This window comes from Nycticebus coucang, chromosome 17, assembly GCF_027406575.1.
Source record: "Nycticebus coucang isolate mNycCou1 chromosome 17, mNycCou1.pri, whole genome shotgun sequence".
Lineage (NCBI taxonomy): Eukaryota > Metazoa > Chordata > Mammalia > Primates > Lorisidae > Nycticebus > Nycticebus coucang.
The window spans coordinates 89,949,166-89,963,556 of record NC_069796.1 but is presented as its reverse complement, the minus strand read 5'-3'; the positions used below and the strand labels follow the sequence as shown (position 1 = coordinate 89,963,556).

Genomic DNA, 14,391 nt, shown 5'->3' with positions numbered 1-14,391 from the left:
AGAGAATACATATGGGGGTCTGCCTTAGAACTGGGCTTCCCAGGCTCCGCCTGTTCATGTCCAGCTGGGCAGGACCGTGAGCATGGCCTTCCTGCTCTTTGGTGTCTCCCACGGCTCAGGACCTCTTGCAGCCCCCGCCTGGGTGACACACACTCAGCGTGCTGGGGGCGCAGTCTCTATCTTACGTGTCGGAAGCACATTTCAGACGACAGCTGTGGAGCTGACCACGACCACCATGCACATTCACAACAGATCTCACACGACTTGTCGTTTATTTCTGATCTACTAAAAATACAGTGAAACTTCCGACATGTCCACCAGAAACAACACATTCAAATAACATGGAAGAAACGCCGGTGAATGTCTTTTTTGTATTTAATTGTCTTACACACTTAGTTTATCTAACCGGCAATTTTGTAAACATATAATTTAATGTCAAGATTCAAATGGAAACGATTTTCATACAAAGATTGCAGATTGAAATGTTGTCATTGTATTTGCATGGCACCGCACCAGCCCCCGCCCGTCCTGCCTGCCTGCTTCTCACCTCAAGTTAAATCTGTTTACAAAATAAAAATTAAAGTAGCTCTGGCTTACCAGCAATTGCATTTTCACTTTTCCCACTCAGCTAAGTTTTTTAAACCTGACTTGCTAACAAGGCTGTTGCTGCAAATTTATTCATAATAAAAGTGAAGGAAAGGGTCAGTGGGATTCTGTCCTACCTCCCAGGGACTGGGCAGTTCTACAGCCTCAGGGCCCGGGTTTCTCTCACCAGGTCCCCTCCGTCACTCCAACACAGTCTGTGCTGGGGTGACCCACAGCCATCGCCACCCAGTACTTCCCCCCGTATCAAGATGCCGGAGCCGGAAGGGACCAAGACGTCTGGGGGCAGCAGGAACATGCCCACACCAAGCAGGCCTTGCCGCAGGGCTCTCCCACTCAGGAGTCGGCAGGGGAGGGCAGTGTGGATCTTTCTCCTTCACTCTCTGTGCCCTGTACTACCGTGGGCCCTGCAGACAGCTCTGCTCCAGCTGATGGCAGATGGGAAGGAGTGTGAAGTACGGGATCACGCTAGATACAGCTATGGAGTAAGGTTTGCAGATAGCAAGGTGGCTTAAAAAAATCAATTCCACAAAATGCATTATTTATCTGAAGTCCAAACCCTTGGCATATCCAGTGTAAATTTATTTTTTGATAGCATCCAATAAATCCCAGAAAGGGGGCAAATTAAGATCTTAACAAGAAAAGTGGTGTCAGAGCTCTTTAGGCAATGCTGATATGCACTTGGTCTTATGCCCATGGGTGGCCAGCAGCAAGTTTGATTTGCAAAGCAGCATTAGCAAACAGAAGCAGTTGCACCATAACCTCTAAATTACCAGTAATTATATTGAATGAAATGCCCCTCAAAGTCCCTTCGTTACGGCAACACATTGTAAGGAACTTGCCCATCCCACTAAGCTGATTTCTCTGCTGCTTCGGTCTCCTGCTCAGACAGCTTCTCTTCTGATAGAACTGACATCCAGGGCGATCCCGAGCGCGTGATGCTCTGCTTGGCCAGGTTGTAGTGGTTTATGACCGTGTAAAATTTCTCCCGGGCACTGGAGTCTTGCTCTGCATAGTAGCTCTCTAAGCCTTCCGGGATGCACTGGGTATTCTGAAAGACAAGAAGCCCCTGAGACCACACATCAATGCAGGAGGATGCCTGTGTCTCCAGTTAACAACAGCAGACAGTCACTGAGCACCTTCCCTGAGTGTGAACGCAGGCATGGCACCTGCCTGCAGAGCTCACCACCAAGGAGAAGCTGGCCTTGTTCAGATCCAGACAGCACAGGCTCTTTAACAAGTACCAGGGCAAACCAGCACTCAGTCTCTGCGGGATGTGGGCCACACAATAGCTTTCACTAAAGATCTTGCTCTAGTTATCATTAATTTTTAATCTGCTAGAAAACAGTGACACTTCTGACATGTCCATAAACAACTGATTCAAATGAGGAGGGAAGAGAAATCAGAGAGTCTGCTCTTGACGTAGGTTCTCAGCAGCCCTTACCCAGGCGAGGGAGCGAGGGAAGCACTCAAGGCAAAGGGGAGGTGAGCAGAGAAATCATGGGACAGGACAGGGTGAAAGCAGGATGCTGCAGTCAGAAGCAAGTTCCCAGAGCAGCGGTTCTCAACCTTCCTGATGCCGCAACCCTTTAATACAGTTCCTGTGGGTCACGACCCACAGGTTGAGAACCGCTGTCCGAGAAGGAGGTGTGAGGTGCATCTGTGGAGTCTTCAGAGGGTTGAGGTGGGGACAGTACTGGGAGCCACAGAGCCCAGGGTCCCTGAGGTTGCATGTGAAATTTAGCCTTGCCCGGCCTTTTGGAGGAGACCAGCCAATGGCTGCCGTTAGCTCGTCAGGAATCTAGGACCCACAGAAAGTTACTGATCCTGCCCCTGGGCCTGGCTGCTTGTCAGCACTGGAGCAAACCCACCCCACTGTCATGGCTGATGTCAGCAGTGCTGACCAGGCTCGGCAGTCAGCATGCTCACACGGCTGGCAGAGCCACACGCCAGCCCCACAACAAGGCACAGAGATCGCTGTCACCTTCCTCAACCTGCCCGGAGCAGAGCAGGGCATGGGCACCTGTGCTACTGCTGCACTTCTCAGCCTGGCCTGTGACAGGGTGAGGCTGGTGACTAATTTCTGGCTAGTGGATTCAAGTGGACGTAACAGGAGCAGGTTCCGGACTGAGCCCCTTCTTGACCAGCTCTGACCCTCAGAGGACACAAAGCCTTGGGGGCTGGCTGGGCAGCGAGAGTAGGGAATCAGGGCTCCAGAGTGGCTCCGAGGACCTGCACAGCCTTTCTGCATGAGACGGATAAACTTTCCATCTTGTAGAAGCCGAGCAGCCAAAGCACTGCAGTCATGGCTAAGGGTCTCTGTCAGCTAGGAAAGGGAGACTCGGCCCGTCAGGGTTCTCTGACCCCTGGGAAGTTTTAAAACTCCAGGTTCTCAGCACCCCACCACCACCACCACCACCACTGACAGTGTTCAGTCAGCTGCCCACCTGGGCAGGTGCAGCGTGAGGAGTGATGACTTCAGGTCCTGGGGCCACCTCAGGCCTTCACTGGACTGGCCCCTGGTGGCTGCTGGGACACCAGGGAATGGCTGCTCCTTCTTCTCACCTGAATGCAGGTCGTTCTCAGCCTCTGAAGCTAAAGGCAGGTATCCAGGCATCCCAGCAAGGGGCCTGCTCCTAAGCTCTCCTCTGGGTCCTAGGCCCAGCTCCCCTTTCCCCAGTGATGAAGAAAAAGAAGCTGGGGCTCCTTGGCACATTCACACTTCCCTCCTGATGTCGTCATGGTAACCCACATTTGTGGATTCTCGCTCCATTAATCCATTCTTCAGGGGGGGAGGTGTGACCCAGAAAGGCAAAGTTGCTTTCCAAGGTCACAAAGGCAAGAGTAAGAACCACAGCTGCAGCCTGGGTCCAGCTGGAGTCCCCCACTGCCTCATGCCCTGCCACCCTTGCAAGGTCCTTCCAAGACTTCCCACCCAACCCAAGAGCGAGCAAAGGGAGGCCTTGCAGTGAGCTCTGCCGATGGACCAATGGGCAGAGCCATCCTTTTTCAGAATTGACCTTGGCCGCCTTCAACTCAGCCGGCATTCACCAAGTACCTGCAGGGCAGCACGCGGACCTCGGGGATGGATGTCAGCGTTTCCTGAGCACCACCTCTCACTGGAGCTTCACAGGTTTACCTTCAGCACTCACAAAGGCATCTGCTCCAGGGCTCACTGTGCAGAGGGGATGAGCTTGGGGGGGTGGGGGGGCTGGCCTGCCAGGAAGAGTCACAGCTGCATCTGGAAGTGGGGTAAGGCCACAGTTTCCACCAGCCAGGGCCACCCTGTGCACCTTGGGGACCCAGAGGCCACTCTAGTGCACAGGCCTGTTAAACACTGCCTGGCTGCTGCTTGGGGACAGGAGCTGAGATCGCAGTGGGCAGGCCATTTGTTGAGAGAGAGAAGGGTGGTCTTAGTCATAAAATAGCTTCCACTTGAGCAGATGTAAAGGGCTGAGTGTCCTGTTTTATTCTCGGAATGAGCACTCTCTTCATCTGAATAGTTCTTAACACAGGGCTTGCTGTGTGTCCAGGAAAAGGAGCAGCAGGGTGAGGTTAGCAGGTGGGTGCCTGGCAGGTTTCTACTCAGGCACAATACCCCCAGGCCGTGAGGCACTGTTGTCTCCTGTCTTCCCCTGGCTTCCACTCGGAAAATCCAAGCTGGTTTTTCCAGGGAGTGGCAGGCCTGTGTTGTCCTCTTCAGAGGGAGGGTAGCTGCTGGCAGACGGGTGTGATGGCTCGTGGCCCCCCACCCGGCACACAGCCACTAGGGGGTCACAACTGGGGTTAGGGAACACTCAGAAACTTGCAGATGTCTGTCAGCAGTAGACACAGGCAGCAAAACCACATGACCACTCTCCGTGGCTCAAGACGGCCCTGGGAGTTGTCCCCACGTGGGTTGCTGTAACTCCCTCTGCTCCAAGGCCAGCAGCTCCATGGCTACCAGCTTAGTGAGTAAAGGATCTTAAGGGATCAGCCGCTGAGGCCACCCTGCCTGCGGAGAATTAGTTCTTCTTGCCCTCTCATTGAACCCTGAAATAGAGAGAGCAGAAGTGTCTGCAAGGCCCATGGGAGCACAGAGCTACTTTCTGAAGAGAAATGACAAAGGGATGGATGGAGTGTGCTTGTCACAAACACTGCCCCTCGCCCAGCACCGTAGGAGCTGATGAGGTCACTCAAGGGGTGCTTTTGCCCTGGACCTTAGTCCCCTCATCTATAAAATGGGTAAATGAGTCACACTGCCAGGTTGCTATGAGGTAGCTGAGCACAGTAGGGAGCTCAGGGAAGAGACCAGGATGTGACCATGCCTGCCCAGCAGACAGAGAAGCCAAGCCAAACAGGACACCAGCCATGTTCCACTTCATCACCAACATCTTGATCTCAGCCCCACCTGGATGCTGGGAGCCCCCTGACGTTCTGCAGAGCAAATGGCCACTCAGATGCACGGCACAGATGTCCCTGCCCAGCCAAGCTCTGGCCAGCAGCACTGCCCCTCCCTTCACACCGCCCTCTACCTGCTAGTCCCTTGTCATCCCTCAGAGACATGGCAGGGGCCACAAGCTGCCCCCACCCCAGTGCCCAGCAAGGAGATGGCTCAGAAACATAGTGCCCAGCTCAAGGACAAGAGCAGGTGGGATTCCCAGACACCTCCACCTCCCCACAAGGTGGCTGCAGAAGACAGTGCTGGGGAGGTGCCCTCGGGGCTAAGGGAGGGCTCCCAAGTTGCAGGCTCTGCTGAGTGAAGGGACATGAGGACTGTAAGGCCCCCTGAGATGCTCCTGGCCGGCCTTGACTCAGCCCTTCCTTAAAGGGACTCTAATGCAGAGCCATAGGTCACCTGTGGGTGTCCTCAGGGAGCAGCGGACCCCACTGGGCCTGGATATTAAGCTTTGGAGGGAGATTCCTGAACTCACTCCCCCATGATTGAAGCTGACAAGGGCCCTGCCTCGTGGGCTGGGAGGACAGGGAGGCAGCTAAGTGAGCACCTTGCAGCCCACCCACAGGTGTAGCACGTGCTGCCCGCGTCGGGGATCCACCATGAAAAAGATTGAGTACATTGGATATTTTTTTTTCCATTCCTAAGATACTTTACTAAGAAGAATTTATAATCACTCACACTTGCATATGAAAAATGAAACACAACTATAGCCTAGGATGAAGGAGGGAAGGGGAGGAAGAAAGAAAAGGAGGAGGTGGGTTGATGGAAGGTCAGTAGGGGGACCACACCTGTGGAGCACGTTGCAAGTACAAATTGATCTATCAGGTGTAGAACACAAATGTCTTAATGTTGTAAGTGGGTAAATGAGGTGAAAGCTATGTTGACTAGTAGGATGTAAGCACTCCAATTTGTACAAATAATCAACGCATCGAATCCCATAATGGCATAAATGTATTTATGATCTATGTACAAATGACTTAATAAAAATAAATAAATAAATAAAATAATAATAATAAAGTATAACTAATTGAAAAAAAAGAAAAAGATGGGCTGATGTAGAAATGTGGTGGCCATGGTGGACCCTCCCTCTGTGTTTAAAGCTTTTCTGTAATTTATAATAAAGTCATTTCTTTTTTTTTAAAGCAGAGGTGGAAAACCAGTGTATCCTCCAGCACAAGTCTGCCTTTTAAAAATCCTTTCATGACAGCCCTCAGCCTGGGGCCTCTCAGGAGTGGCCAGTGGCAGCAGCTGCCCATCAAGGCCCTTCCCCTCCCCCAGCCACCTGTCCTCCGGCCACCTGCCCTCCAAACACTGCAGGTACTAAACAGACCAAGGAACTGAAGGCCGTGACCTTGGCCACTATGAGGAGCCTGTGTGTGTCTCCTTTTCGCACTAGTAAGTGGGGACAGCAGATTATACCGCCCCTTCCCCAGGGTGCGTCTGGGCATGTTCCATGAGGTCCTGACGTGAACGCTCCTTGTGGAGGGTGACACATGAACGCTCCTTGTGGAGAGTGACACACGCACAGAGGGGGCAGGACGAGAGAGGGAGACGACAGGTGAGCTCACACCTCTCCTTTCTCCAGCTTCAGGCAAGGGCAGCTGGGTACAGTTCAGCCCTCCCAGATGCATTCTCAGAAAGGACGCCCCCCCCCCCCCAACCATACGATACAGTGGAAAATGCCAAAGTCCCATGAGATGCAGCCCCAGCGCAGCCTGTCAGCGCACTCCAAGATCCCAAGACCGGCTATGCACCAGAGCCACCGCAGGGGCTTTTAACAGCAGATACCTGACCCTCCCAGTGCTCCTGTCCCCTCAGCCCAGAGTGTCCACTTCGCTTGCTTCAGAGCCCTGGTGTCATCTCAGCCTCCGGACAGACTCACCCAGGACATGGACTGGGCTTGGTAAAGGGAGCACTAATTTGCAGTCTGACCCGTAGCCCGGCTGAGGACCACAGTCACCTCCTGGGCTTTCATCCACCTGGACCAGGCCATCTAGCAGGACTTGACCACCCGCTCCAGCACACAGGGAACTTGTGCCAGGCCCAGAGAGGAAGAGCCAGGAAAGCTACTGGCCTCAGCGGGCAGTCGGTTTGGGTGGAGACTTCTGGCCCCCAGGTAGCTGTCCTCTACACATCCCAGCTCCCGCAGAGGGCACCACTCCTGGAGGGGCCTCTGCTCCCTCTCCATGACATCAGCCTCTCCTGAGTCACCCACTCTGGACCAGGTCTCCCTGTCTGACCAACCTTCCCATCTGCTGCCATATTGTTCTCTCCCCTCCATCCTGAGAACTCTGACCTCCTCTTCCTGGTCCACTGTAGCAGCCTCCTTGTTCAGTCACCTTTCTGCTCCCTCCCCCCTTCCAACCTCCAGCCTCCCCAGGTGACCCAGGGGGTGGCCATCACCCCCCTCCTATAGGGCCTCTGCCTGGCACTCAGGATGGCCCATCTCACAGTGCCTCCCTGTCCCTGCCGCCTATCCATACTCTGTGTTCTCCAGGGTCTGCTCAGAGTGCCCTCTGGGTCAGGGCCAGGCCTCCTGTCCCCTCAGCCCAGAGTGTCCACTTCGCTTGCTTCAGAGCCCTGGTGTCATCTCAGCCTCCGGACAGACTCACCCAGGACATGGACAGGGCTTGGTAAAGGGAGCACTAATTTGGGGGCACCCTCTTCTGGTGACCCACCCCAGAGACCTGCAGATTCCCTCACTCCCCCCAGGAGGCTTTGCTCTCACACCACTCATCTAGAAACTACAGCCCCCATGCTGCCTGCCCACTCCCCTGAGCCACCTTTCCTCTGATGAGCACTTCACTCCATACACAGCAGACGCCAAGCTCCTTCTGAGAAAGCAGGGACCTCTCAGGGAAGGGCTAGTGCCCGCCTGGCTCTCAGCTGTGTCCCAGCAGCAGCAGCAGGAGCCGGGGCATCGGGAGGCACCAAGCCAATGCTGGCCAGATGGAGGAAGGGCCAAAGTAACAGAAGCGCTGGAGGTCAGCAGGACATGGAAGGAGGGAGCCATGAATTCCAGCCTTTCCTGCTAAATTGGGCAAGGGCGCTGCGCCCTCACTGGGCAGAAACAAAACCCAAATCTGACAAGGCAAGACAGCCTAGGTGTGCTCAGGCCCACTCACTTTTGGAGGCTCTTGCGTGGTTTTAATTTTAGCCATGCTAAACCCTGGAAATCATCATTTCACATCAGCTCTGGAAAGTTCAGACCAGATCCTCGGTGTACGGGGCCTGGGAACCCACGGCAAGGGTATGACACTGTCACACGCTGCTCAGTGGCGCTTTGGCCAACAGCGGGCTGAATATGCCATGGTGATCCTCACAACTCAGCTGAGAAATCCCCGTCACCGCAGCCGTCAGAACTCCACAGTGCAATGCACGGCCCATGCTTGTGTAAACACACCTGCTCTGCCAGCCCTCTGGAAGCCTCCACGGGCAGCAAGTCTAGCTTGATGATGACGGCAATGACTGTGTCACTGTTATGTTTATTCTTCTCATCTTATTTTAAAGTGTCCTTCTGCTCGCGTGAAAAAACAGTTGTGAGATGGCCTCAGGCAGCTCCTTATGGAGGTCCCCAGAGGCGGGTCCTTCTGGATGTCTCCAGGAGGCACTGTCATCACAAGAGATGACAGATCCTGTGTATGAGTGGCCTGAACCCCTTCCAGTGGGACAGGTGTGGCAGCAGAGACAGTAACACTGATGATCCTGACCCTGTGTAAGTCAGCTAACGTGTGTTTGTGTCTTTATTTTCAACAAAAAAGTTTAAAAAGTTAAAAAATATATATCTTTATTTATTAACGAATAAATAAATAAATAATCTTTATTCTCTTGAGTGTTTTAAAAAGAAAACACTCAAGAGAATAAAGATATAAAGAAAGAAAATATTGGGGCGGTGCCTGTGGCTCAAGGAGTTAGGGGTACCTGTGGCTCAAGGAGTTAGGGGCGCCAGCCCCATATACAGAGGTGGCGGGTTCAAGCCCAGCCCAGGCCAAAACTGCAAAAAAAAAAGAAAGAAAAAAGAAAATATTCTTGTACAGCTGTACAAAAGTTTATAAAGTAAAAAAGTTACAGTTAGTGTTAATTTACTGCTGAAGAAGGAAAATTTTTATAGAAATGTAGTGCGACCTACATGCCCCGTGCGTACAGGTCTACGGCAGTGCACAGTGACGTCCCGGCCCTCACAGCCACTCGCGGCCCACATACCGACCCACCCAGAGTGACTTTCAGCCCCACAAGGTCCATCCACAGGGCGTGCCCTCTGTTGTCACTGTTCATCTTTACTGTCCTTTTTTATATTGAGTTGTTTATATACACAAACACAGCAGAACCTCTGTAAGTTGACCACCCAGGAGACTGTAGCAAGCTGGTCAACATACAGAGGTGGTCTAAGGAACTAGGCCCACTGTGCTGATACACACCTGGGCATATGTCAGTCTGTGAAAATTAAGCCAACTTAGGGAGGTGATCAGTGCAGGGAGGGGCGGCTGTGATGGCTCCCCTGTACTTACCAGGGTGTGACAAGTGCCTCCAGCACCTCTGTGCAAGTGTCTCTCTGAGAAGCAGCAGGAGGCCATGCCGTGTGGGTGTGCCTGCGCTCTGTGACGTCCCACGGTGAGGGATGTGTCCCCATGGTAAAGTGATATGTGACCGCACTTTCGCCAGGCTTCCTTGTCCCCCCCATCTCCCTCCCCTTACTCTGCTTTCTTCAGCCAGCTGTCCTGTGTGCACATTCCCGTACCCCTCAGTGGACCTTGGAGACTGAGGTTCTGAGAGCAAATTAAGCACTTCCACAGGTACGGACAGCTCGGCACCAGGGTGGCCCCTGGCAGGGCGGGCAGAGGGGCCCATGCTCAGGAGGGCAGGTTGTGTGCCCAGCCCTGCTGCCAGCGACCTGTGTGGGCTTGAGCAAGGCCTTCCCCTCGCTGGGCCTCAACTTCCCCCAGATGTCCTCCCCTCTTGCATGTGGCCAAGATGGTCCCCTCCCTCTCTCTTCTGTAAGCAAGGCCTTCAGGGGGAAATGACACTGGGAATTTTCCACACTGGCCCCGGCTGGGACTATCTTCCAGCAAGACCTCCCCTGACTGGGGGGGGTCAGCCCATGGGTCAAGTCTGGGATGGTGCTTCTTGTCGGTGCTCTCACCATGCCTTCCACTGCCTGCCCCGCTCTCTAGGCAGGGCCTCTAGCAAGGATACTCCCAGCACTGTCTCCCAAGCATGAGGCACCTGCTGCACTGGTGCTATCCCTAGGGAGAGGACAGGGAGGTGCCCCGACATCCTGGGGCCTCCAGGGAGAACGAGCTTTACCTTGAGGACGAACCCATCAGGGCAGGCGCGGTCATACTTGTACACTTTGTAGACAACCAGGAAGACAACGCAGGTGAGGAAGGCCAGCGCAAAGAGGACCAGCACTGACACCTGTGGGCAGAGGCAGGGACATCAGGGTGGCGGGGAAGGTAGCAGGACAGACGTGCACACTTACCCCATCAGCGTGTGTAGAGACAGTCTCTGGAAGAGCTGGGGAGGACAGCTGGGGACCAGAGGTCAGGGGAATCGCTTTGCACTGGGTGACTTCCTGTAACATTTTAGTTTTTACTATATCCATGCATCACCATTTAAATTCTTGTTAGTATTCAGCTGCTCACAGAGCTTGGGGCACAGACAGGAAGCCTCAGCATTGTTGGGGGCCCATGGGCCGTGTGGACACGCGGCTGAAGCAGGGCTGCTGCTGCTCCCTCCACTTGCCACCGAGGTGGCACATCAGCCCCTGGCTAAGCCTCTGTTTGACAAATGTGTCCTATGCCTCAGTGCTGGGGCATAGAGCCTGCCCTCAACACAGGACTAGCTCAGCAGGCAAGACGGAACCTCTGCGGCTTCCCATGTGTGCTCAGTCAGCATCAGAAGGACAGGGATTCAGTTTTCTTCTCTGTGCTACTCTGCGTGTTCATCTAGCCCGGCATGTGAACTTGTGACAGCATTTGTGAGAGCCATGAAGAGCAGGGAGCCCTGCCCCAGTGGGGAGGGCATGGGCAAGAGTCACCAGATGACACTGGCTGCAGACCCCGAAGATGCTCACCTGGCCGCTGAGGCTGGTGATACAATTACAAACTGCAAGCACGGTCACCTGGAAGACAGGAGGCCACCTGTTGGCAGCACTGAGGTCCCTGGGTGACTCTCCTCCTCTTTGGGAGCCCCGTGCACCCCTGCAAGCAGCTTAAGAACCAGCCCTGGGTCCCAGGGCAGTGTTCCACCTGCAGCCCACCAGCTGCGCCACCCTGGAAGCCCCTGCCTGATGCTGGACGTCGGCACCACCACCTCCCAGTGGCTGTGTAGCTGCGACCCCTGCAAAGAGCCATGGTGACCACAGAGACACCTCGGTCCTCTGCCTCCATCTCCTGGGCTCTGCATCTCCAGGCTTCAGGATTGTACCCAAGCCTGCGTCATGGCCACAGGGCTCCCCAGCCACAGGGCCAGCCAGATGGGCAGCTGGACAGGCCACTGGCCCTGTCAGTTTCCTGTCCACCCTGCTGCCGGATTTGGCTGCCTCCCAGTGCTCTCACCAAGCTCCCCAGGGCAGGGTGAGGGCAGCACCAAGACCTCATGACTCCAGCCCAGCCTGCTCCTGCCCTCCTCCCTGCACAGCTGCTGGCCACCTGCCACACCCCACATCCAGACCTCCCCTCCCCCAGCTCGTACCTTCTGCAGCCTGAACGACACCTGTCCCCACTCTGTCCTCTTGCCCAGACAGGCAGAAAACCCTTCCACCTCTGAGGAGGCCCTTCCTGCATCTCTAAGTCCTGCTGACGCCTCGGTCACATCCCTCCCCTCCAGCCCCACCCTGACTCAGCCTCTGTGACCCTCCACTGGAACTGTTCCCCACCCCAAGTCAGCCAGCCCTTCCCAGGCCATCACCCTCTCCTGTCTGGACAGCCTGTGTCACACATGGAGCCTTTGTGTTATGTGGGGATGCAGGATGGAGCCAGGCTGTCTTCCAAGCCACAGTGCCCACAGGGCAGGGCCTGTCCAGCTGCCCACAGAGGTGGCAGCACAGAGGCAGGCACATGAGCCCTGGGACCCAGGAAGCTCAGTGTGGAGCTTGGTGACAAAGGCAGGCAGAGTTTGCCACAGAAAGGAGGGCCAGCTGTCCCAGAAGCATGCCCAGCAGGGCCTGCCAATGACAGCCACAGACCTTGACAATGCCTAAGGCTCAGGACGGGCTGTGGCAGAAGGGGTCTGGGCCTGGAGTCTAGGCCTGGCTCCTGCTTATGAAAGGGCAGTGGGAGCACCACAGGCCAGTACAGCCCCAGAATGCTGAAGGTAGTGCCTGGGCACAGCAGTGTTACTGCTCACATGCCCTTGCTGGCCCAGTCACACAACTGGCAGGTGGCAGAGCCGGGCTGTGAACCCATGCTCCCGTGACCTCTGCCTCATCCACACCCACCCCTTCCAGACCTTTCTCCACTATCTACACATACACAGCACCTCCCCGCCACCCACACTCAGCAGTCCCTGATAGGACTGGGTACAATGTCACAGGCCTCCCTGGTAACCCTTTCTATTCTAATTTGTGCTTTTGAAAACACTATTCTGAGAAGAGGTCTGTGCCACACCATGGGTACCTGTTAGGATATGAGTCAAGTCCTTAGAGATAGGGAATCCCTCAAACCTGTCCTAGGAGTCTGGCTCACAGCATCCACCTGCCTAGGTCTATAAATAAGCCCTCTGCCCAGGGCTGTGGGGAAAACACCTCCTCAGGGGTGTCTTCTGAGCCGGTCCTGGGCCTTCCACCCAGGTTCCCAGGTCTCATGGCTGAGGAGCTCATGGCCTGAGAAGCCAAAAAATGAGAGTCCCAGAACAGGCTAAGGGAGAAGGATGATCCCCGCAACTGCCCTCCCTATCCCCGCTGGCTTCTCCTCGGCCACTAGGTGGTGTGGCATTCCCCACGGTGTCCCTGGCCTGAAGAGAGACGGCCATGGGCTTTCCAGAAAGATCCCCAATTGGCTAAGAATTGAAGCCCGCCTCTGCAGCGGGGACAGTGTGTCACACACTGATGCATTCATGAGGAGAAGGGCAGAGACCGAGGGCTGAACAGGGCTGGATCCTGCTGGAAGCCAATGTCCAGCCCCCAGGACCTATGAATCGGATGTGATTTGGAAATAGGATCTTTACAGATGTAATTGCGTTAAGATGAAGTCATGAGGTGGCCCTCACCCAGCCTGAGGACTCTGCGCCTTTATAAAACAAGGAAATTTGGCCCCAGAGATGGACACACATGCAGGGAGAAGTCCAGCACGGGATAAAGAGGGTGACGCTCCACCTCTGCACACTAAGCATCACTCAGGCTGGCTGGCAATACCTGCAACCTGCAGAGTCACCCGGGTGACCCTATGAGCAAGAAGAAAAGGAGGGACCTTTCACAGTGACCCCAGGCTGGGGGATCCTGTGAGGATCGTGGGAGCTTCTGAAAACCTCAAGCTCAGGGCCCCGCCTGGAGTAGTGACTGGATGTGAGAGTGGGACTCAGACATCGGTACTGTTTAAAGCTCCCCAGATGCTCCCATGCACTGCCTAGGCTGGGAGCAGAGGATAAACAGAGGATTCTGAGCAGAGTTTCTGGAGCCAGACTCAGGCCTCCCAGGACAGCCACTACTGTTAGATAAGTCCTGTGTACTCCGAATGACAGCACCAGCAAGGCAGGGTCACCAACTACATTTTACAGGTAGAGAATCTGAGGCTCAGATGTAGATGACTGGCCCACAGAAAGCCAGCTGCAGCTGGCTGAATAATGCCCCCCAAGGATACCCTACTCCCTGGAACCTTACAAGGGATTTGCAGGTGTAATCTGGGCAAAGGTTTCTAGATGGGAAGATTACCCTGGGTTATCCTGGTGGGCCCTGGATATCCTCCTGAGAGGGAGACAGAAGAAGACCCCATGGAGGTGTGGTGGTGTGAGGATGAGAACACTGCAGTGGGGTCTGGAGCGCAGGAGGTGCATAGGTCAAGGGATACAGCTCTGGAAGACAGTCAGTGGGGGCCATCACTTTGGAGGTAATTTGTTACAGCAGCCCCAGGAAACTCATCTATCTCTCTCCTTTCAAATTTGTCTCCCCACAGATGGGCCCCGAGGGCAGAGCTGATCCATACGTCCATCCATCACAGAGAAGGTGCTTTGTGCACAGGGAGAGAGTGAGTGAGTGAACCAGTTGGCAGAGAACCCATCTCCTAATGAACACTCACTGAGCAACCCTCAGGCTCCCACAGCCAACTCAACAGTAATGTCTACACAGCAAACATAACAGAAATTTAGTCTGCAGGAGGCACCCTGTGCCTTGGTGAAGATATTGCTTAAATAGA

The 14,391-nt window shown here is 54.6% G+C and overlaps 1 protein-coding gene across 3 annotated transcripts in view; it reads right to left on the bottom strand.

The window, feature by feature from the left end:
- Positions 1-255: 255 nt before the first annotated feature.
- Positions 256-14,391, bottom strand: part of NSG1 (neuronal vesicle trafficking associated 1) — a 36,942-nt gene continuing 22,806 nt past the window's right edge. For all 3 annotated transcript variants that reach the window (XM_053567409.1, XM_053567407.1, XM_053567408.1), the window contains 2 exons: positions 10,346-10,456; positions 256-1,654 (listed from right to left, as the gene is read on the bottom strand). In XM_053567409.1, the coding sequence (XP_053423384.1) occupies positions 1,454-1,654; positions 10,346-10,456 (312 nt within the window). In that variant the 3' untranslated portion in view covers positions 256-1,453. The remainder of the gene's footprint in view (positions 1,655-10,345; positions 10,457-14,391) is intronic.